This window comes from Oncorhynchus kisutch, linkage group LG24, assembly GCF_002021735.2.
Source record: "Oncorhynchus kisutch isolate 150728-3 linkage group LG24, Okis_V2, whole genome shotgun sequence".
In the NCBI taxonomy this organism is placed as follows: Eukaryota; Metazoa; Chordata; class Actinopteri; order Salmoniformes; family Salmonidae; genus Oncorhynchus; species Oncorhynchus kisutch.
The window spans coordinates 10038246-10062787 of NC_034197.2; the positions used below are offsets into that span (position 1 = coordinate 10038246).

The 24542-nt window shown below is 39.2% G+C and overlaps 3 protein-coding genes across 3 annotated transcripts; all 3 read left to right on the forward strand.

Annotated features, from left to right (window-relative positions):
- The first annotated feature begins 584 nt into the window (after positions 1 to 584).
- On the forward strand, positions 585 to 14561 carry LOC109869794 (homeobox protein Hox-C10a-like). Its single transcript, XM_020460051.2, has 3 exons — positions 585 to 1473; positions 3537 to 4918; positions 14450 to 14561. Exons 1-2 carry the CDS (start codon positions 648 to 650, stop codon positions 3812 to 3814), a joined length of 1104 nt encoding a protein of 367 aa, XP_020315640.2. The 5' UTR covers positions 585 to 647; the 3' UTR covers positions 3815 to 4918; positions 14450 to 14561.
- hoxc9a (homeobox C9a) lies at positions 12637 to 15348 on the forward strand. The gene is made up of 2 exons (XM_020460055.2): positions 12637 to 13366; positions 14450 to 15348. The coding sequence occupies exons 1-2, from the start codon at positions 12751 to 12753 to the stop codon at positions 14695 to 14697; spliced, it is 864 nt and encodes a 287-aa protein (XP_020315644.1). The 5' UTR covers positions 12637 to 12750; the 3' UTR covers positions 14698 to 15348.
- Positions 15349 to 19317: 3969 nt separating this feature from the next.
- hoxc8a (homeobox C8a) lies at positions 19318 to 22903 on the forward strand. The gene is made up of 2 exons (XM_020460056.2): positions 19318 to 20100; positions 21233 to 22903. Exons 1-2 carry the CDS (start codon positions 19665 to 19667, stop codon positions 21565 to 21567), a joined length of 771 nt encoding a protein of 256 aa, XP_020315645.1. The 5' UTR covers positions 19318 to 19664; the 3' UTR covers positions 21568 to 22903.
- The last annotated feature ends 1639 nt before the right edge of the window (positions 22904 to 24542 follow it).

Here is a 24542-nt window from a genome sequence, read left to right on the forward strand (position 1 = left end):
AGTAAAACACACTTTGGCATACTCAAACTGGTTAAACTTTTAAATAGATTGTAGGCAAGCACATGTTCTTATGCAACTGCTGGTGCCACAGCAGCTACAGTGATTTGACAGAGGACTGTCGGTTGGTCTATGGCAAATAGTCTAAAGTTTGACCTCTTATGAAAATCAGTTTGCCAAACAAACGTAGGCCTAACCGAGAGTGGTGCTGATATATTCTATGCGACCATTGGTTTATTCCCGAATCTGTTGACGAATACCTAGAAGTGGCTTTCCAAGTGGCATCGAGCGAGTTCCAAGAAATAATCATATTTATCGAACTATTTGCTCTGTCTTGTTTTAATGTTAGCCTGTCTTAACAATGATTTTTTAAAACTAGATTTCATTTCGGTTATACCCAAGTAAGTGATTGTAAAATATTTATCTACCCGTTTGTTCACTCCTCCCATGGCTGTCTTTACACAAAGCTCTCCGCTAGAGAGCGCCCTTGCACCGTCTTAAAGCCCCTTTGCTTACCAACTTGACCACGCTGACGTCATCCCAGCCTGGCGCCTCAAGGCCACTTCCACACTGCTATTGGTCTGAAAATCACATGACATGGAGCTCCAAGAATCCATAATTATGTTGCTGATATTTTTGGCCCCCAAAATATGTCAGCTTCCAACTGTCCTTATTCTCCTCCAGAAAACCTTTACTACAGGAACAGAAACGGGGGAAAAAAACAACAACAAATACAAATAATGTCATGCCAGGATAACATGGCTGCGGGTCATTTCCTTCTGGATTCTTTGATGGGAGGATCATCTTCCTATAGAGGCGAAGGCTACTCCAACAGCAACCATGGAATGTACATCCACCCGGCTGCATCTGAGTATGGATGCTCAATGATGAGACATTTTGGAGTAGTTGGATCGAAAAAAGACGAGGTTCCTCTGAGCAGCCACCCTCTCGGCTCCTACCAAGATGCGCCTTACCTGTCATCCCAACTGGGCACATGGACCTCGGCTTCCAAAACTAACAGGGACGAGCAACCTGTTGCCCAGTCCAGTTTACAACCGTGTTCGTTTCCAACCGACAACGTCAAAGAGGAGGCGTTCTGTTGTCTGTATCAGGGTGACAGTAGCAGCAGGGCTAATAAGGACGCTACAGAGTCGGCTACTTACATCCGGCTTGGGAACAATAGTAGCAGCCAGACCGACCAAACCGCTGTCTCGGCGACGTCCGAATGTTATGGAGGAGAGAAACAGGTATACTCCAGAGGGAGCAGGGGACAGCGAAAAGAGCAGGTCGCTTCTTTGGACCAGGTGACGACATCTGTTGAATCACCCAGAGAATCAACGGTTAAAATGAGCAAATCTACCCAGGAGACAGTCAGCGAGGAAATGCGCAACGAAAAGGCAAATCAGGGAAAGAGCATGAAAGAGGAAAGCGCAAAGACTGACAGTTGTTCTGATAACTCCGACAGCGAATTGAAAGGTAACCCAAAAAGCCCCCCCCCCCCCTTCTCTCCTGTCTCTCTCTCTCTCTCTCTCACACACACACACACACATACTTAAAAACGTACCATAAAACAGTTGTGAGATACAATGTGGCAATTTTTAAAATGGTGTACTAAAAATGGTGTACTAAAAATGGTCTCCTCTGCATGCATGAGCTAAGCTTCAGTGGGCGTTTTGATATTCTGCAATTGTGTATGCTATATCTACTGTACACTCTTAGAAAAAAAGGTTCTGAATAAAAAACAAGTTTTATGCTTGTTTCATATATGGCACCCCTTAATGTTCTATATAGAATCGTAATTGGTTCCATATAGAACTCTATATCGAACCCAAGGATTCTATATGGAACCAATTTTGATTCAACGAAGAATAACCCCTGGGGTTCTGATCAAAGCACCCTTCAAAAGGGTTCTGTACAGAACCTTAAGGGGTGCCATATATGAAGCAAGCAATATAATCTTTTTTGGTTCTATCCAGAACATTTGGAGACATTCTGAACAAGCATTTAATGGTCTAGCCTAGCAGGGGTTACCGTGGCGACGGCATTTATCACCTTTCTATTAATGTGAGAATGTGAGATGGGCCGTTATCATTGAAATAAACACGTTCACACACACTCATAACGCATAACGCGCGTGCAGATCAAACAGATTGACCAGACAAATACACACACACAGACACTACATGGGACATTTCAAATGTATAAAGAAGGCCTAACCATTTGCAACAACTTCATTTGACTCACCATAATGGTGTAATTATATACGTTAGACTATAGACTAGGCTATACATCACGTCTTAATTTCGATAATGACTGTTTTTTGCTAAAACAGTGTACGATAGACGCAGTCTGAAATAGCGTCCACGAAATTGTCTTTCCTTGAATTTTAAACTATTATATCTCGTTTTATTTATATGAAAATCACCTTGCATATAAAATACATTTTCTTATAATAACAATGGGGTTTAGCTAGCGTAAACGTCATGCTAGTTAATATATTCCCTTTTTATTTTTCTTGTAATAGAGGATAACGGGTGGATAACAGACAGTTTTTCCCCCGGACAATGTTGTGTGTATCCAAAATGATTAAAAGGAAAGGTAGAGAGTGAATACATATCTTATTAACGAATCGTCCACGTGATATTGTTATGAATATTATTCTTGTTATTATTATTAATAATACTAATAATACATTGCTTGGTTACGTTGTGTATTTGTACTAGCTAACGCTATGTAATTCAGTTTAGTAGAGTTCAAGTTTGCCAAAAATGAATTTCTATTTGGGCCAACGTGCATGAAATAAATGTTGCTGCAAAATGTTAAACTATATCTCGTTTGTCTTATAAAACCGTTAGTCAGTCCAGTCTCGGCTACATATTTTGGGGTAGAGATATATTTGTAATTGCCACACAAAATACTACTTTCAACCGCCACAATGTAGCCACCTAACATTTCATATTTGGCCAGTCTTTGGGAAGAAAATAAAACCACCGATAATCGAGAGATGACACTATTATATTCTGCTCAACGTTGAATTCATCAATCGTTTCAAAAGAAAATCGAAGCTGGGAAGTAACCATGTATGTTATCCGTGTACCCTTGAATATACGTAATCAAGTACTGGCTATGCAGCTATTTCCAATTTCTCTCCAGTTTCCATGTAGGGTAGCCTCAAACCTCAAACCAGGGCTATAGGACAGTAATACAAGTGGGTCGGATGTAGTTTTGCTGCCAAACGAATAGGCCTATACATTATGTTTCATCATTCATCAAGTATCTTCGTTGTTGTTGCAACTTCGTTCAAAAAATAGATGATTTTTGAACCCATGTATTTGATAGAGCGCGTGGACATTTGATTCAAGATCAAGAACTTGAATGTGCATTCGAAATAAAGATTGTCAAAGACAGTCCAGACATTGCGGTGCGGCAGTGCAGACCTGACGCAGACCAATTGGAACGCAAAAGGTCTGGTATAGACTGTCTTGAACACGGAAGTAGTCCTTCAGTATGCTCACCTTTTCCATGTTTTATGTCTACAGATGATTTTACACTGGAAAATGCTCCAGGAAACTGGTTAAAAGCCACAAGTGGACGGAAGAAGAGATGCCCGTACACAAAGCACCAGACGCTCGAGCTGGAAAAGGAATTTTTGTATAACATGTACCTGTCTCGCGAGCGCCGCCTGGAGATCAGTAAGAGTATCGATCTGACCGATAGACAAGTCAAGATCTGGTTCCAGAACCGAAGGATGAAACTCAAGAAACTCAATAAGGAATGTCGTGGACGGGATCATATGGCAGTCCACAACTTCACTTAAAATTATTTTATCTATAAAACCATTCCATATACACCCAAACACACATACACATACACATACACATACACATACACATACACCAACACATACACATACACATACACATACACATACACATACACATACACATACACATACACATACACATACACATACACATACACATACACATACACATACACACACAAAGTGTGCCTTCATACAAGGACAATATTTCAACGATGCCCAAGAGTACATTACTTTATCAAGGAGGGACTTGGTTTCGGGTCAGCAGTTGAGTTTGCCTTTCAACACATGAACATTGAATAGAGGTGCCGGTTGCCCTGCCAACATAGAACTGCTAGAACTGCCGGAATGAAAACAGACATTGTTTGTTTTGGAATGTTTCCTCATTCCGTTGCTTCATCTTGTTGTCTTTAGTTTAGTTGCTTCTGCTATGTAGGCCATGATAGGCTATTCGCACTGTTTGCATGCACATTGTTGCTTGCGTCATATAAGACCCGTTGACGATTCCTAAAGGAAAACCGTGTCCAATAGAATAAAGGAGGGGATTTGAAATGAAATATATAACATATAGCTTGTCCTTCCCCTTATTATCATGTTAGCACTCTGAGAAAGGAAAAGACAGAGGGGAAGAGAGAGAGAGAGAGAGGCTGAAGATGAGAGTGGGAAGATCATGGCCGTTTTAATAGAAGAGATTGGTTTAAATAGTATCCAGGTGACCACAGTAAGTCAAGGTCATAAAAGTATTATGTCAGGATCGTCTCGTGGTAGAAGCATGAGCTCGGGGTGGATTTTATGATCTGCAAATATAATGTGCTAGCTGGCTGCTGCAGTAAAGATGCATCGTTTAAACGTGTGTGGAGGAGAGGGCTAGGCTAGTCTACAGAGTGGAGAGTGTCTGCTTTGTACTGGAGTCACCAACGCGCTCGACGGGCTCCCTCTGCTATGTAGCCTGCCGCCTACTTATTTGACGATACAGGGCTGTTTGTTATCTCGTCAAGAAACGAAAAGGATGGATGATAAACAACAACAACAGAAACATCAAAGACAGCTTGAATAAATAAGGACCACCACGACAGAGTGTCTCCGGGGAAATTCAAGGTAGGACACAAATAGGTACGAATTATTAACTCAGCTGTGATTTTTGAGATGTCACGCCTGTCTGCCGGTTGGTCTGCCAGTGGAGCTTGTTTGACAGCGCTCTCGAGCATGCGAGATGGGATGGTTTGTCTGATTAAACCAATTGATTTGACGTTCTTCTTTTGGGAACATTTTGAGCATTTTGAACCAGACATTGGTTTTGTTATTGCTGTGTTGATATCGATTATGTATACTTTGTCTAAATAGTTTTCCCTTTATTAGTTGGGCATTTTCAGACACCATTTGTTATTATTCTGCGGTTTAACAGTAAGCTATTTCAATGTCCTAATTTGCTGTTGGTTCTCAATGTTGTACACACTTAGCCTATTTAGGATGACAGTGACAATGATATAATACATTCGGATGAACGATTCCTATTTGTTTCATTATGCTGGTAATAGCTATGTTATGGTTGACAGACAATAAAATCCTTACCTGGCTTTGAGTGTTTTGCTGTTTGTTTGTCTCCCTTCCCGATGGAACACCCCATCTTGCGCAGCTGAAGCGTGGTTTAGGTAGTTTCATGTTGTTGGGATTCGCTTCCTGGCTCCGCAACAAGAAACTGCCTTGATTACGTCAGTTCGTCTTCATCAAGGGCGACACTTTCCGTTCAATTACACCCTAGACTCTGACTGAAGTCCTCGCAAATGGCATTGTAAATGAACTGGAGCTGTAATAGCCGGGACGGAGACTTTTCTCCCCGGCTCTCATGTTTGTGACGGGCTGTAAAACGTACTTTAGATTCTCATAGAGAGAATGGGCTGTAAACAACATGGGGTAGACGTTAGACCTCTTTCGTTGCCTTTTGATTTCGTTACTGGTTTCTTCTTAGGTTTCCCTGATGATGCTTTTGTTTGGGTTTCATTTTTTTCCATCATAATATGATGAGCATATCCTTTACATATGAAGAGTGAATCAAGCTGTAGGCCAGTTAGCAACATTGCCAAATATGAATTAAATGTATGTTTTTATTTCCCCTCAAATGTGTACAATGTTATTGGCCTTAAAGTCAATATAAAATGTGGAAATAAGGTATGTTGTCGTCATGTAGGTCATTCAACCCTCTTCTGTATAGAAGTTGATCACAGACCAGTATATCTCTGATTGTGGAACGTGTGCGATTGGGCTCACTGAACGGACCTTTGAATATCCCTCTAGTTTTGTTGACCTATAATGCATTTGCAACCTCTTCGGATCAAGGGGAAATGACTCCATCGTCAAATTATATTTCAGATGACACTTCTGATTGTTTCCGTTTCCTCAACGTTCTCAAATTAAAAACGATCTGATCCATGAAACTATGTTAACCTAGGTCCACATGACCCAAATGACAAGACGTGGCCGAGGAAAATCAACTGTTTGTTGTATTTATAATACACAACACAATTCTTTCACGTTTGGTCAAGAACGTTTTTTAACATGGCACAGTCAAAGTCCCCTCTCTTCAATTGGAGAGCATGTGTTTATATTTACTCGCCATTTTGCCTTGTTGTTATATCAACCCCCTTCTCACAACAGTCAGTGCCACTAACAGAGACAGTCTGGAATCCAAAGTCATTTTCATTCAGTTCAGTGAATAGATGTCTCGCTCTGGAATGCACCACTGACAAATAATTTACAGCACTCGAATTGACACCCAGAGGAAACACTCAAACACTCACACTGAGACTGTTCGAATTCGTACTAGTGCACAATTACGCACAGCAATTACGCACGAACACGTAACCAGGTATTTTTAATGAAGGTTCACATTTACTTGGCTAATTTTGCCTCTTTTGTAGACAGGTTATAATTTCTCGTATTATCTAATAGGAATTGTCATTGCAAATAGTATGTTGTCATAGAGTGAAGAATTGCATTTGAACCACGCATTTGACCATCTTAAAACAGGTGGGGCGCGGGATGAATTGGATGAATTTGACACTTTAACGCAAGGCTTCACAGTCCGGTATCTGTATATCTGCAGTGTAACTGGGCGGCTTCATTATCTTCATAAAGGCGAACTCATTGTCACCACCATCCGAGTGTTTAAGTATATGTATAATGCAGGCTAATATAAATAAGCCTGGTTCATCATGAAACTGTGTCGCGAGACCGCGCATAGACTACACCCATGTCCCATCCCTGGCTAGAGCTGATAGCTGTGTCATGGTGAAACAAAATGTGTGCATGATTACTGCTATATCTAAAAAAAAGGCGTGCCCGGAGGTATCTGATACCGGATGCGAGCATCTGCAGAGGGCCTATATTATGACACAAAAATCAAATCAAATGTTATTGGTCGAGTACACATATTTTGCAGATATTATCCCAGGTGCAGCAAAATGATAGTTTCTAGCTCCAACAGCGCAGTAATATATAACAATAGAAAACAACACACACAAATCCCCCCCAAAAATGTAAAGAAAGAAATGAAGAAATATCAGAACGAGTCCGGAATATATATAGATACACTATATGAATAGAAAATGTGCCTACAGCAGTAGTTATATAGGATGAGCCTTGGCTAGAATACAGGATATACACAAGAAATGGGTAAAACAGTATGTAAACATAAATGGTGCAGCACAGTGGCACGTATACTAGTCTCTGCGTGTGTGTGTCCGTGCATAACCTATAAGTTGTACCGTTGGCAGTTGTTCATTTTCTGAATTTTGTCGCATTGCATCAGCGTTATGAGGAGTTAACACACTATAATACACAATTAGGCCTACACTGTAACAAAAACTGTCATTTGTATTATCAAACAAACAACAAAACATTTTACTGCGGAAATACTCTAAATGTCGGTGCATTGTGGGAAAATTGCTGTATTTCATATGGTACTGTAATTCTAGCCCACAGAATACAGGACCATACCATATGCACCCACCACTGTCTATTTTTATGTGATCTGACACAGAGAGGGAAATTTGCCCAACGAAGCACTTGGCTGTTCTACAAGTGGTCTGGCTTTCTCGTTAATTAATGATTGAAGTGCTCCGCTGTAACCGCTTTATAAACCTTGAGTCATATAAACGGTTTCAGTAAAAGCTCTTAAACTAACGACGGATCATATGATGGACTTAACGATTACAGTGCTACGAAGCTTTTGGGGAGCTCATATGCCTACCTTATCCTTCATTTGCCTAAATTAGCTGTTGCCTGAACCATATAGATAGCTACCTACTAGCGATTTATTTTAAAGGATTTGCGTTTCTGTTATTTAGCAGCATAACAATATATTGTTCACTGAATAGTTTTCAAATTGGCACCTTGGTGATTAAACATAAAGGTTTGAGGGTAAGATTTTAACCTGGACTGTATAGGCTAATTCATTTGACGATTCAAATTAGGTTTGGACTGTACAACCGAAAAAATATCCCTTGTTCAAATATGCATCATATATCAAAACAAGTAGTTACTTGAAGTTCCTTAATGTAGGAGTGCACCTAAATACAGTGATCACTAGTTTGTAATGCGATATTTACATAATTCGTTCGGGAATAATGTTAATTGTTATGCGAGGTGAGTGCAATTTTAAGCTAAAACGTCCATCTATCTAGAATTGACATGTTGAATGTAAATATTATGATTTAATATATTTTTTTTTTAAATCTAGCTTCCACGTTTACTATTCTGCGGATTTGTATATTATTTTAGCTCCACACATTTGCACCATAGTTTCCAACAATGACCTTGATCCATATAATCTTACATAAGAAGTTTAAAACTTGCCAAATGATTTAGGAGTATATCGAATTAGATTTCAAATGAAACATGCTTCCGCTACGTATGGTTTCTGATTATTTTGCTAAACATTTATACATTAGTACTCAGTCTTAGGCCTACAGCGAGTCTAACACGAACATTTCTGAAATCTACTTTTTTTGCTATTTCCCTTGGTATTTATTTGAAACTATATCATGAACTTACGATCTTTACTATGTAGTATAGCTAGTATGTTTTGGACATACATGTTAAACATCATCTTCGGACAAGATGTTGATTGGCTGATGAGCATGTGCAAAAAAAAAATCTGCATTTCTAAAACCCAGCTCTTGTAGCCCTTTTTGAATGAAGAATTTAATCTGACTGCTAACAATATATTGCAGTCTGACCCCTCCACTGAGAGGAGAGAATCTTTGGACGCCATTGTTGTCTACAGTGACAGTCTGCGCCCTTTTCATCTCCTGCAGTCCTCTCCTTATAACCATGTTTGGTCAGTGAATTCCACTGCCATTGCTCCAGCGAGACAAATATCAAACCAGCAGTTGACAATCAATGTGTAAATGCACCATTTTAGAGCATTTCCTTATATTGCATCTCAATACAGAGAGACATTATTAAAATGAATGGACTTTGATAGAATAGCGTTGTTAGAGACACGTATAACCACACCCTAAAGTAGGATAGACATAACACTTTCAGATAATGTGTCAAATCAGTTAGACTCTCTTATGATTGTCGTCCGTGCGTGCACAGGTTGAATTAAACGATTTACCAATCCTAAGAACCAGATCTAGTGATAATCAAATGAATGACTGACAATGATCAAGGTTCATGGTTAAATATGGAAGAGTGCATTTGGGTTGCACAACATACGCACAATAAAAGCCTTGTGGTAAAATACACAGTAAAAACAATCATTTGAATGAATCAACATTATCGGCTCTTTAATCAGGAGTTAGGTGAGTCTATATCAGTAGGCCTACCTAATACATAGGCTACACTGGTATCATAACAATAGCTTCCGTGATATGGCTTTACACGCCGATATACGATTGAAATGTTCAGAGGAATCACGGTCAGGAGCAAAAACGTAAATAACCAACCACAATTTAAGAAACCAGGATACATAAATGTGATATTTTCTTTTTTATTATCAATAATCAACAGCACAATAAATAAATACAAATAATACAGCAGAATAATGACAAAATAGGATTTTAAACATGCACACATTTGTCAACAATGACATAATACGGATATTTGTCCCCGGATGTAATCATATTTGTTGTTAAATAATGCATTTCCGTTCATTCAGCAATACCAATAGTAATATTTGTAGATGAATTTCATATCTGTGGGGGAAACAATACTAAACAAGACTCAAGCTACTCTGTCTTAGACATAAGTGCATATATTAAGTACATTCATGTAATTTCTACCAATGAAATTGTGAACGACTAAACAATAGCCCATACCTTTTTCCTATGTTTTGACCATAATAAAGGCTATACATGAGGAAGACGTTTGGTCAAAACGCGTTGCAGTATTCCCGACCCGCTGTCATAAAACATGCTGATCTGTTCCTTCCTGTGTATATGTTTGTTCATATTATTGTGAATAGTTCCCTATAGTTTCTCTGCATCATACTGGCCTGCCTTTTTTACTTTTCTGGTCACTTATAAAGTCGCCATATTGCCGCATGGGTAAGGTTATAAAGCGTGTATTACGCATTTGTTTGAAATATAGTATTACGGATAGATATATGTGTGTCTGACTTTTAATGACAGATCACGTTGTCTATAATATTTATATTTAGGATTTAATGGGTTTAATATCAAGGGAAACCCCTAGGGGTAAAATAGGCTGGTGCCCTCATTGGGTCTGAATGGTAACTGCGTATCTACTGGGAAAAAGCCAACGTTAGCGAGCACAAGGTTTATTCTATTTTATTTGAGCAAAATACATTCTATTTGACTGTCTTGATATTCAGTTGCATCGTATTGATAAGAATATATGGATAACAGTTTTGATTAATATTAACACTATTTTAAACATTAGCTATAACACAACCAATGCTATAACACAACCAATGCTATAACACAACCAATGCTATAACACAACCAATGCTATAACACAACCAATGCTATAACACAACCAATGCTATAACACAACCAATGCTATAACACAACCAATGCTATAACACAACCAATGCTATAACACAACCAATGCTATAACACAACCAATGCTATAACACAACCAATGCTATAACACAACCAATGCTATAACACAACCAATGCTATAACACAACCAATGCTTTAGCCCAACTTAGCAAGTCAAACAACGCCCTTCGTCCCCACCATCCATAGTTATCTTTTACTACATAATCACTATAATTTAAACCTGCTACAAGTTCCAGAATTCTTAGGAGTTTACATTTCATTGTTCAAAAGCTAAGGATGCTATACAAGACTACCGTACACGGCCATGTTTTCATTGCAGGAAGTTCAAGTAATGCAATGAAATTAGATTAAGAAATGAAATAAATTATCACATTTTTATATGTCTAAGTTTCCCATTCCATTATTCAATTTAACGCAAAAACGAATGACCTCCCTTGATATTTTAGGTCACCAACGCAATGACTTCGAGACATCACACTACCAGCTCTTAAATGACAAAACAAGACCGTGTCGAAGATGCCATCTTTAACTATTTAATAATAAGATTTGAGATAATAGGCTATGTCTATTTTTATTTCTGACAACAACATTGTGGATTAGCGGTCTGTCTTACATTCGTATTGGACAACAAAAGCTCAAATTTAATATTTTGAATATGAAAGTATGTGATCTTACCATGGCATGCATTCGACGAACCATCGTCGTTAAATATGTTTGTGGGGTCAATAACTGCAGCAAATCGGAATCAGCCTTACACAGAGACTTATACAGATGGGCCTGGCTGAGATGAGAAGTACACACTCTGAAATGCACATTTTGTAGGCTATTGTTAGCCGCAGAATATACACAGACTTCTGCTCTATAGACATAAATGACAACAAAAGGCTTATGCTGGGATCAGAGATCACTTAATACCATATTAGTCTTACAAAGAAGAACGTTTATTCGTCTTGCTTCAAACCTGCATCTCTAGCCGGATTATTCCTTGAACCAATACCTCCTCTACTCTGCAGCATATAGTCCCCCAGTCCCTGTCGTTGCTGTCCGTCCTCAGCGTTCCAGTTTGATGGGACTTGTCCCACATGGACAGTGTTGCTTTTATGTTAAGATAGGAACTCGACTGCAGTTTTATTAACGACAAGTTTATGAACAATCAAATGGTCCTCGTAAAAATTTATTGAAGGACATAAAAACATGCACCGCCGGCCACTTGCCGAATATACCGCTGTAGTGTGCAAAGTTTCAAGCATCGTAGTAGTTTCAAGCATCCTCCTCATATCTAAAGCATAGGTACTCAATTTTGGGAAAACATATCCCCATAATGCCAATTTGTAGTCCGTGCAAACTTTTTTCTTGTTCCATATATTACATTACCTAAATTACAATATCATAGACTATCCAATATTATCCATCCAAAAAGTAGAGTAACTATCTTTTCCCGATAAAAAAAGGAATAGCGTTATACAATGAAAAACGCAAAAGAATAAAACGCCTCATGTGTTAGAGAGTGAGTTTAATGATCTATTTTACTACTTAACTATGTCTATACGCGCATGAAACTGGACTACAGATATTGCGCACACTAGACAGAGATTGATTACATCAACAAATAGTGCCTGCGATTTCAAACCTAGCCAACCTTAGTCTGTTTTACGATATATTTGACTATTTGACTTATATTTTATCAACGTCAGGATAGAATAATGTTGAATTTACCTCTAATTCATCCAGGGGAAAACATCTGAATATGATTCTATAAGACATATATTGTGTAATGCTGTGATAACCCGCGCATTGATCCACTGTGCAATTTTTGTGGGGCAAAATATAATCACGTGTTGCTAAGGCAGCCAATTGCAGCTGGGGAAGCTTTGAGAAATAATTACCTGCGTTGATTGTTCTATGGGTAGATCAAAAAAAAGTACACACACTCCATATAATAATCGGATGCATGTAAAAGAGAACGGAACCATCGACATGTCGACCACGGGTCCCATAAGTAATTATTATGTGGATTCCTTGATACACCATGAAAGCGAGGATGTTCTTGCGGCTCGATTCTCGGCTCCTGGTTCGCACTCCACCGGCCCTCGTCCAACGTCCCTTATACCGGAGTGTGGTGACTATCCGTCCTGCAGCTTTTCCCCGAAACCACCCGTGTTTACTACCTCTTGGGCCCCTGTTCACTCCCAGTCCTCAGTGGTTTACCACCCATACAGCCACCAACCTCATTTAGGAACGGACTCAAGGTATGTGCGGTCATGGCTAGAGCCGATCTCGGGGACCATGTCCTTCCCTGGCTACCCAGCCAACGGCAGACACTATGGGCTGAAGCCCGACGCCTTCCAGGAGCATCGAGCCGGTGACTGCCTCGCCTCCAACGGACGCAACTACACGGATTATCTCTACTGCACCTCCGCTGACATTCGAGAAAAGAACCAAACGAACATCCCTTCTCCCGAGACCGAGCTTTTGGCTTCCGGAAAGCATAAAGACGAGAAGCCAGAATTAGACCCAAGTAAGTTCAAGCCCCTTGTTTTACAACCGGGAATGGGGGGGTGGGGGGGTGTTTGGATGATATTCTGTCTGTGTTAATTGCGTTTGGTTTAGAGCTGGTCTATAGTGTCTCTTTCCCATAATATGCTCTTTCATTCATCTTTTCTTTCCTCGACTGAATCTTCTCTGCTCGGGGGCTACGTTGAGGACTTATAAAGAGACAAACGCTAGTAGGATTGGGCTATAAAACGACGAGCAGGTTATAAAATAGGTCTCAAAAAACCAGTCGTATACAGCCAGTGTGGATGTTGTGAATGTATAGGGACACTGAAATGTAAAATGCTCGCGTCTAAATCAATTAGGTAGCCTATTTTATGTGCCAAATACTTCAACATTGATCGTCATTTGAATCTATTTTGGTGGTCACCATTTTGGTGGTTTATGCTACTATTTTATGTTATGCTAGTATGCCACTAACTCCATAAATAAAATAAAAAATACACTACCTTGAATTAACATTTAAATATAATCTCAATGGGATATTATGTTGCTATATCAAGCATCAAGTATATCCAGTAAAAGTGGATATTCTCAGAAAAAACACCAAAGAGAAACCCTGATAAATAACTATCATGGCAACACGGGAACACGTGGTGCCTATGTGTTGGTTATATGTTGTCTGTTGTCATAAGCTAAACGTTTTCCATTTCAAGCCAAATTCAGGTATAACGCCAAAAACAACTTGAGGAATGTTTGCAACATATTCGAGGGACTTTCACTACTGACTTGTAAAGGCTTGAACCACAGGCCGTTTTATGGGCCTATAAAGTGAATAAGCCCATTGAGTATTTTACGACGGCATTTCTCAGAAGTCCAAGAAAGAGAAAAGCTGGAAAAGCATCACTAAATGTTGTAGATAGGCCTACATGTTTTGACGTTTGTTGCCTACAGCATTACATTTGCTGATACATACTTTATCTGGAGATACACTAGTTTTGTACTGGAGACCCACGGGACAAGGCTATAGTCTAGGGCCATTGTATGATTGTTGTTTAATTTGTCATTGCTTCAAGTTTATTGCTGACTGATCATGTGTTATTTGCAGATAACCCAGTGGCAAATTGGATTCACGCGCGTTCTACAAGGAAGAAGAGGTGCCCTTATTCAAAATACCAGACTCTCGAACTTGAAAAGGAGTTTTTGTTCAATATGTACCTTACCAGAGACCGTCGATACGAGGTGGCAAGAGTCCTCAACCTCACTGAGAGGCAGGTCAAAATATGGTTCCAGAACCGGCGGATGAAGATGAAGAAAATGAACAAGGAAAAAACCGACGCCAACAAAGAACAATAATAAAGGAATTGTTACAAAAACGTCATCAGACAAAAACAAGCATCAGACAACAGTAAAATAACCACTATTGCCATGGACAACAACAAAGATAAACCAAAATACACCATGCTCACTTCTTAATGTTGGATTTTGGCTTGGATTTAGTTTTTGCATTAACCCCACCTTCCATGTTTGTTATGAAATATTTGTTGTTTTATACGCTCTCCTTTCTTTGTCCAGTTTTAAACGAACCCCTTTCCAAGAAAATAAAACATTCTGCACTTACTTTGAAGATACATGTATGTGTTTCTTTGTTATAAGGGACATTTGAATTCATGATATTTTGGACAAATTAAAAACTGCCCCGAAGTAGGCCTATGAGAAAGAGAATACTTGAATTGTTTTAATTTCTTCACTCCATAATCTATGATGTCCCTGTGAATGTTTCTTCCATGTTTGTTCATTTTCTATGCTATGGGTGTAGTAGCACATTTTATACAGAAAGAGAACATCTGCCGTCTTAACAAAATGTCTGTCTTGCGTCTATGTGGTAACGTAACCGTTTGGTGTACCTATTTGTGCATTTCATATTCAGTCGATTGTATAGGCACGTTTCATTCATTATATACGTGTAGATATAGGCCTACTCAAATATAAACATTACCACGAGGCTCTTGTATTTTCTGTGTTTCTTTTCAGACATGTCTCAAAGTAAAACAAACGTAAATATTGCATGCAATCTTACGAACAATTTAGATCCATATGTAGAACTACATTTTGGAACTTAAAGCGCACATTTGTGGCGCGTAAAATAGCCAATGTATCGATAATGATGTCAACACAAAGGCAACACGAACCGCATTTGTGTTAATCAGGAGAGAAAGACCTGTAAGAAATTAAATATCCCAATTTCCCTGCACGTTGTGTGGAATATTGGAAGCAGATGGAACGTTTCCTAATCCTCTTTCTAGTATTTGCAAGCAAATCAGAATCTTTAGACTACCACTCTTTAGAGTGTGCCCATAAGTGGGTTATTTTTTCTCTCTCGAATAGATTGATGTATTTTCGCCGACACATCAAGGTTGTTACTAAATATGATTTCACAAAACGTTTGTTTTATATTGTGCTGTTTTGATACAAATTATATTTGAATGCATGAATTTAAGGTTACCACTTGGTATGCAGAGGCCACCACATCTGTCCACAAACTATCACAGCTAGTTCGCATTGCACTGCGTAAACATCAAAGACATAGCCTATAAATCAAAATGTAGCAGTAAAATGTGTTATAGAACAAATAGGAAACAGTCATTACTCATATTTTGGAAAGGAAATAGACATTTATTTCGTGACAAAAACCGCAGAAGACAACTTCATATAAACATTTGGCCAATGAGCCTGTGTCGTCACAGGCCTAGCCATATGTGTCACGTGTAATAATTTATTTTCCTAAGCAAAAATACTAGCAGCTGCTTATGAAGATATTATTATATTTTTAACCTTTAACCATGTGTTGAGGCTCCTTTGCGTGTGCGTGAAGCTAAGGAAAAAGTAGTTAGGCTCGCAGGAATTCTGAACAAATCTTGTAGCAAACGCTATAGGCATAGTTTAAACCAACTTCTTCATAAGCGAGAGAGTAATTATAATTAATGAATTGTAAGAAACATATTTCGATCCATTCGTCTTGTTTGAAATGTAACGAAATTAAAGTTTCCTAATGTGAAAATAAATTCACGTCTGGCATTTGTTTCCTGGGCTCTTGGCCTAAATTGCCTTTTTGTGATGTTGAACAATATGGACAGGATGTTGTAATTTCAAAGCCCAATCCAGTGTATTTCCGCACGGGACAAAAACGCTGAGTTTACAGCCCTGTTGGAGCTCGGTTGTTTGTCTCAAATTCAGACGAACAAAGCAAACCCGACTAACTGGCTAGACGTCTGGGCTAAATTACTTTATGGTTTTAATGGTGGGACGGTGGGCGATGGTGGACTCGTTCAAAGGGGACTTGCTACAGCTAGTTTGTCTGTTGGGCCCACCGCAAACAAGCCTACTGCCTTCCCCCTGGGCAGGTCTCTTTAAGCACGGGAGAGTGGGCTATATGACCGCAAGAAGAGAGAAAAGCCTGTTCGTTATCTTAAGACAATCCATATGAAGAGAATGTCAAAAACTATTCTGAGGGGGTCTACTTAAATAAAAGCAAATGCAAAATATTGGAGGCCCTATAAGGATATAGTTTATTTGACAGGTCGTAAAATGCATTTTCAACACATATTTGTGGCCCTATATTGATTATGTATACGACTGCATTTATTTCTCCCTCATGTAAGCTACGTCGATTTGATGATAGCATGCGTGGTGCAGATGAATGTTGGTGATCGAACTCAACACTAGATGACACTGTTGACCGACTGTACTGCTATGTGCTGCTGTGCTATGGCCTTGCGTGGTGCACGAATAGGGAGTTGGCTAGGCCAATGTCTATAGGTCTACTGATGGAATAAATGCAGTTTTCGTCATTCATCACATTTTTAAGAAAAAGGGTTGAAAGATGTGATATAATTGACTGTCTCACTTGTGTAGGTATGGGTACAGAAGACATAGATTATGACTTCGTTGAACCTTTTTATGCGCGTGTGGGGAGCCTATTGTACGCTATTTGTAGGATGGGTCACACCAAAATGAACCTACATTTCCCATTCACACATGTTATGTTATGAACTTTCACGTTAGTAGAACGTATACGCCTAATATGTGTAGTTGACTAAGAGCTGGTTTGTATACATGTTAATCAAATATCATTCATTATGCGTGGTTATAAACTATTAGCAACGCATCAAGCTTTATGTATAGGAGCTAACGTTAGCCGAATCGATTAGGTTGGTTCTGCATATTTGCATCAACATTGAAGGCCAATTAACATTTGGACTGACATTTGAAAACATAACATTTTTCACCTTAAGCGCAATTGAAATCACTTCCTAGCCACGTTTTTTTATGGCAGTTGTGTGGTCTAGTTTTTCTCTGGAGAGGCGTGGACCTTGTACCATAAACCTTGTATCAACCACCCCATACTTAAGAGAACAGCAGACATTTACGTATAAAAACAATGTAGGCCTATCTGAAAAGATCTTCAAACAAGTAAAATGGAGAACGTTTTTACTTCTACAATTGATTGACAAATAACACTGAATATTTGAATAAGCATTACCCCTAATAACGAACTATCACTAATATCAGATCCTAATAATAACTCATGATAATAATAATATCCTATTGCTATTGTAGTAATAATGTTGTTAATAGCATTTATAGGCCTACATCAGAAGCATACTATTATAGTCTAATTGTTTCTTAGTCCCTTTCAGTGCTTTTGTTGTTGAAACAGCAATCAGCATATTTATAGACTGTTACAAGTCTGTAAATGTTCTCTGTGGGCCTTTCATATTTTACGATGACGTGTAAAAATCGTCAGTAACACCACAAAACCAACACGAGCGCGCATTCAGGGAGAGGCCATGTTACAACTAAGCTATACACAACTGAAATAAACACCGCGCTATCGATATCTCGGCTGAAATAATGAGACATCTAATGTAGTCTAATGTAACATTTTATTAACTGAACGTGGCAGATTTACTACTTTTGCTCATAGGTTTAACAGGGTCAGTAGAGTGAGTCGGGTATACAGGCCTCATTTATGTTTGCTCATGTCGGGGTTTCATGGCCTTCTGTAGTTTAAGTGCGCAAGGGACTGGTAAAGCGCTTATAGTTAGTAGGCGTATAGCTCAAGTATGAAAACTTAGCGCTAATGTTGAGCTACAAGGGTTAGACATTTGAATGGGTTTGTGATTTTGTTAAAGATGCCATTATCATTATTATTTCCGTTATCATTATTAAAGGATTACACATTTGTAGTTAGTTATATGTGCTAGGCCTGGCCTGGCCGTTTATAGTTATATAGGCCTTTATTTTTTGTTACCCTGTCATAAATAGCAGGCAGTATAGTGGGCCCTCAAACAGTGCTATTGTGTATTTATGGTAGGCTAAGCTAACAGCTAATAGCGTCCCTTTTTAAACCATTATTTGATATAAGGAATGGCTCTTAAACTATTTACACAGGTTACAGATGATGACTTTATTAAGAACAAGGCCTTTTTAAATGTATTTGTTATATATGTGTAGCTTTACAGGGGTGGACTGGACCAAAAATCAGCCCTAGCATTTCTAACAAACTGGCCCATTATTTTCCCTTTTCCATCTCATTTTTTCTACCAGGCCCCCACACTGGCCATATTATCTTCCTTGAAGCCCCCATTATTAGCCAGATTTAAAAAAAATCCAAGTTAGACAGGCCCACTGGGCAAAACATGGTCCAGCCCATCTGGCATTTGCCTGAAATGCCAGATGGCCCGTCCGCTCCAGTAGCTCTATGTGTCATAGTAATTTGGCCACAAAGACAACTTGAGAGTTTAGCTTTTTCACATGGTGATCATAGGCATCATATTGAGCTCATTTTTCTTGTTGTAGTAGAATGGTTAGTGCAGGTTGTCTATCATGGTGTATGTACACGCTGACCGCTTGGGTAAAAGATGAGTTGGGGGGTTGTTGGGAGGGAGGATTATGGTGGGGGTGGTTGGGTGGGAAGCTAAAAAAAAAAGAAGGAGAAAAAAAGAGAAGCGCTTGTGACTGTGTCGGCGGAGCAAGCCAGCTATAACCTTAACACATATCCAAAGCATACGCCATGAGCCGGATTTGAGGCTGAAAAAAGGAAAACTACTGGAGATAGTGAGAAAAACTCGATGAGAAGAGTGTTGGAGCGCGAGAGAGCTGCCTGAGACTGTTTGTCCAAACGGGCAGCGTTTCTCCATCTAGTTCCGGTTTGTCTGTGTTCTGTGTGCGACTGGGAACCTAAACAAAAGGCTGCCACAATCCAGAACGGGGATATTCTACAACGAAGAAACCTTCCCTTGTTTAATGCAAACTAAACAATGAGCTCATATTTTGTTAACCCTCTTTTCTCCAAATACAAAGGAGGCGAATCACTGGAGCCAACTTACTACGACTGCAGATTCCCACAAAGCGTTGCCCGTAGCCACACGCTGGTCTACGGACCCGGGGCAGCTGCATCGGGCTTTCAGCACCCTTCCCATCATGTCCAGGACTTTTTTCACCATGGGACCACGGGGATCTCCAATCCTGGATACCAACAGAACCCCTGCGCGCTGGCTTGCCATGGAGACGCAACGAAATTTTATGGATATGAAGCTCTACCGAGGCAACCGCTTTATGGTACCCAGCAAGAGGCAAGCCTCGCGCAATACCCAGACTCTAAATCCTCTAACGGCTCTAACCCCGGAGAAGGACAAGGCCACTTAAATCAGAACTCGTCTCCCAGTATTATGTTTCCTTGGATGAGACCTCACGGTTAGAATTATTTTGTGTACTTTATTTCCCATATGTGCGAGTAACTATGTGTGTTTGTGCGCGGTGTGTGTTTGTGTGCGTGTTTGTGCGTGTGCCTGCGTGCGTAAAAGCAAAAGTAATAATAAGGAATTGAGAGTGTCTTTATTTATTGCGTTTTAGTGCAGCATAATATACAGGTCAATTGATTACATAGCTATAGCGAGTATACACTATAAACATGAGTTATGTAATCTCAGATCTTATATAAGGTAGCCTGTAATATTAACGTATATGCTTCTAACAAACAACTTAGGTTACCATGTAAAGAAAAAAAAGTTGTCTCACTTGACAGAGGTATCGGTGACACGGATAGTGTTTTTCTTGAGAATATCTGTAATGACAAAAAAAAATTGAAACCCAGAAACCCAGAGTTATTTGAAGAACCTGAAGTACAACTTGTCCCCATCCCCTGCCATCCTAAATTAAATAGAGACCTACTAAACGGAGTGCCCAAACATTGTATGACCAAATTGTTACTGAAACCATAAACGTATTTGTAATGCAAATATCCTACTTTGCTTCTAAACGTCAGTATTCCACCTGCTATTCATCTCTTCACATATCCTTGCCCTAAACCAAGCTAACAAGGTAATGTAGGGTGTGATAGAATGTATAATTTAACACATCATGGACTATCGTTACCAAGTGTTTTTAGTGTTATCTTAGAAAAATATTTTAGGCCTAAGATACTTCCTCCGCTATCTGCAGAAGAACGTGTATCTATTGTGTGTGCGCGCGCGCGTGTGTGTGTGTGTGAGAGTGTGAGAGAGAGTGTGTGTGTGGTTGTGAGTGTGTGAATGTGTGTGTTTGTTTGAGTGTGTGTAGTGCAGTTACCAGTTACATAATTGAAAAAGTAAACGTTACTAAACAGATGATATTTAATTTATACTACAAAATAATAGACATGTGGGAATATATTAGATTTAGTTGTTTTTCCTTGATTTTAAAATATTAATTCCACCATCAAATTAACTCAGGAAAGTCCAGTCTGTGTTTTTCATTAAGATGATCAAATTACTGTAGTCCTACTAATAATATGTTAAAGACCATATCTAATACATATAAGCTAACCTTATTTACTATTTCATTTAAGCACCAGGGAGGCGGAATGGAAGGCAAACCTACAGTCGTTACCAAACACTTGAACTGGAGAAGGAGTTTCTCTTCAATCCGTACCTTACACGCAAGCGGCGGATCGAGGTGTCCCATGCCCTGAGTCTCACCGAAAGGCAGGTCAAGATATGGTTTCAAAATCGGCGAATGAAGTGGAAAAAAGAAAACAACAAAGACAAGTTTCCGGGCCAGAGAGGAGAAGCGGATGCTGATGCCGAGGCTGAGGCTGAGGAGGAGGGCAACGAGGACGGTGAAGGGGAAGAGGGGGAAGAGAAAGAAGCGGAAGAGAAAGAGAAAGAGGAGACCAAGGAGTGATTTTATGGTCTTTTTATGGTTATATGGCAGAACAAGTGGAAAAAAAGAGGAACCATATTGACGATGAAAGGAGAAAAGGAGGCAGAGAGCGTCAACTTTATGGCCACTGTTTTATTAGTCAACAAGGGAAAGGAAAAAAAGATCCCACAGATATTGCTGGCATACTTATGTATGTATTTCTCCCTCTTCACGATGAGTTATATGGATGCAAATTAGTTATTTTGTAGTTTTTTACTTTTCCTTACAACATTTACATTCGGCAATATTGCATTTAGAAAATGTATCTTATACGTGATCTCTGTTTAAACGCATGTTTAATGGAGTAGGCTATAGGCCACTTTAGATAATTTATTTGATAAAATAACAAAAGCATAGACAAACAAATGCACATAGGCAGACAGGGCAAGGTACAACAACACTTAACCAATGCCAACTAATCCTGTAAATAGAATTCAAATTCACAATGGACAAATAGTTGCCATTTAAAATCGTAAGCAAAATGTAACTCAACAATATGTTTAATGTTCAATATCATGACAGCAGTGAGACTTCCGAGGAAATAACATTGACTAGCAGGCCCATATGTAAAACACATTTTGTTGTTCTTTTCAGTTTTTTTGTGTTATACTTCATTGTCATTTGTGGTGAAGAGCCAAGACAAGGATATTTAGTTCTTACTTCAGATAGGATTTTGGTAGGATTACCAGGGACATGCAATCGTTTTAAATCCTTAATAAAGATGCTACCTAAACCTGGGGAAATTGCAATAGAGATGTCTAAATAGAGATTTCATATGATATTGTTTTTATAGTGTTATATTAACGTTATATTATTAAGTTATGTATTATTTACCCAATATATACCTATGCTTGTTTAAGACAATTTGTGAGTCTTAGGAAGACAAAGTTAGCTAAAAGCCAAGTAACCGATTTGGCAAGATTGTACCAGGGCACTACCTACTAAAACAGAACTTTGCCTTTTACTGAATTTGTATTCCATAATAACGGCACTGCTATGTTTAGACTAAAACCTATATTTCCCCCAACAACTAAAACTGCCTATAGAAAACTTACATGACTGTATGATAATAATACCTGCTACAATTAGCCTACAACGATTTTAAAAAGTAAGGCGTGTTATTTTAATGTGCTGGTGATAATACCGTAGTTTTTTTTGCACTGAATATAATCTTAATGTACGTCTTGTTATATTATTGATGTGAACAGTATGCTCGTTTGCTGGTGTTTCTCACGTGAAAGACGGAATTGTGTATCTCCGCCATTGTTGTTAACGTAAAAATACGAATAAACAAGATGGCTCACCATCGTACCTCTTCTTTTATGGCGGTAAGAACTTGTTAACTGAATGACTGAATGACTGAGCATGTCTAGGCTACTGTTTCTATGCTGTCTGTCTACGCTACAGGGAGCAACCCACCATGTACATACAGTATCGATGCCCTACAAAAGCATTTTAGATCAATGAGACACGGTCGATTGTTAGAGTGCCGATAGCCATTAGACATTAGATCTGATGCAACTATTGACACTCATGGTAACATTTGACTTGAAGTTGCACTTGCAGCCTAGCATATTATTCCATAGTGTGCCTCGTCGACGACCAGAAGCTTCTCGGTGTCACAGGGCGACTGCAGAAGTTAGGCTATATGGAATGCAATAGGATACCACAGTTGACTTCTTTCACAGTGTAATGGTGGAAACAGACAAGTCTGCACCCCATTAGTCACTGATATAATTACAACGTTGTTTCATATAGTTACAATGTTATCACCACAGCAATTGAAATGATCAGTTGCTATGCCGTTTGTGGCTACTCAATGTGACCCAAGTAATACAACGATTTGATGGATTCTCAAATTAACTTAGAAATATGTCACTCCTTTTACAAATCGTTTTAAGAGATAGTTCTCCAGTATCATGTACAATCAGATTTGTTGTTTTGTAGGTCTGTTGGAGTCAGTCAACAATCTCAAAACAATTGTCTAATGTTATTGATATCAGTTGAAGCTGTATCAATGAGTAACTATGTCCTGTTCAAACGCAATCATACTGTTTAATGACAAGTTGACATTTAGTCTTTGACGTGACCTTATATGAAGTACATCCCTGAAATTAATTATGAGGCACAATACTAGCTTTTTTTAGGATAAATCTCCTATGATTTATATAAAATCTTGTAATGAGTAAATGAAGTTTGCTTCAGGGGGGATTATAATGGACAAAGGAATGGGCCTGTTTCCCTGCACACCCTCTCTTCCCAGCCATGTTGTAGCTGCAGCAGAACATGTCATATAGTGGTTGACCATTAGGCGGTGCAAGCCAGTAGTTTGGCCAATGATGCCTATGTGTGTACATTAATACAAAACTTAAAAGAAACGAAGAACACTTATGCTCACTGCACTTACTGAGGTTAAATATCGTCTATGGCCTCAAAGCCTTCGTCAGAGCTTTCAAATAGATAAACATGAGACACATTTACACATTCCTACATACACTATCTATACAAAAGTATGTGGACACCCCTTCAAAGGAGTGGATTTGGCTATTTCAGCCACACATGTTGCTGACAGGTGCCTAAAATCGAGTGCACAGCCATGCAATATCCATAGACAAACATTGGCAGTAGAATGGCCTTACTGAAGAGCTCAGTTACTTTCAACGTGGCCCTGTCATTGGATGCCACCTTTCCAACAAGTCAGTCCGTCAAATTCCTGCCCTGCTAGAGCTGTCCGGTCAACTGTAAGTGCAGTTATTGTGATGTGGAAACGTCTTGCAGCAACAACGTGGTAGGCCACACAAGCTCACAGAACGGGACCAGCGAGTGCTGAAGCGAGTAGCTCGTAAAAATCGTCTGTTCTTGTTTGCAACACGAGTTCTAAACTGCCTCTGGAAGCAACGTCAGTACAAAACCTGTTAGTCAGGAGCTTCACAAAATGGGTTTCCATGGCAGAGCCG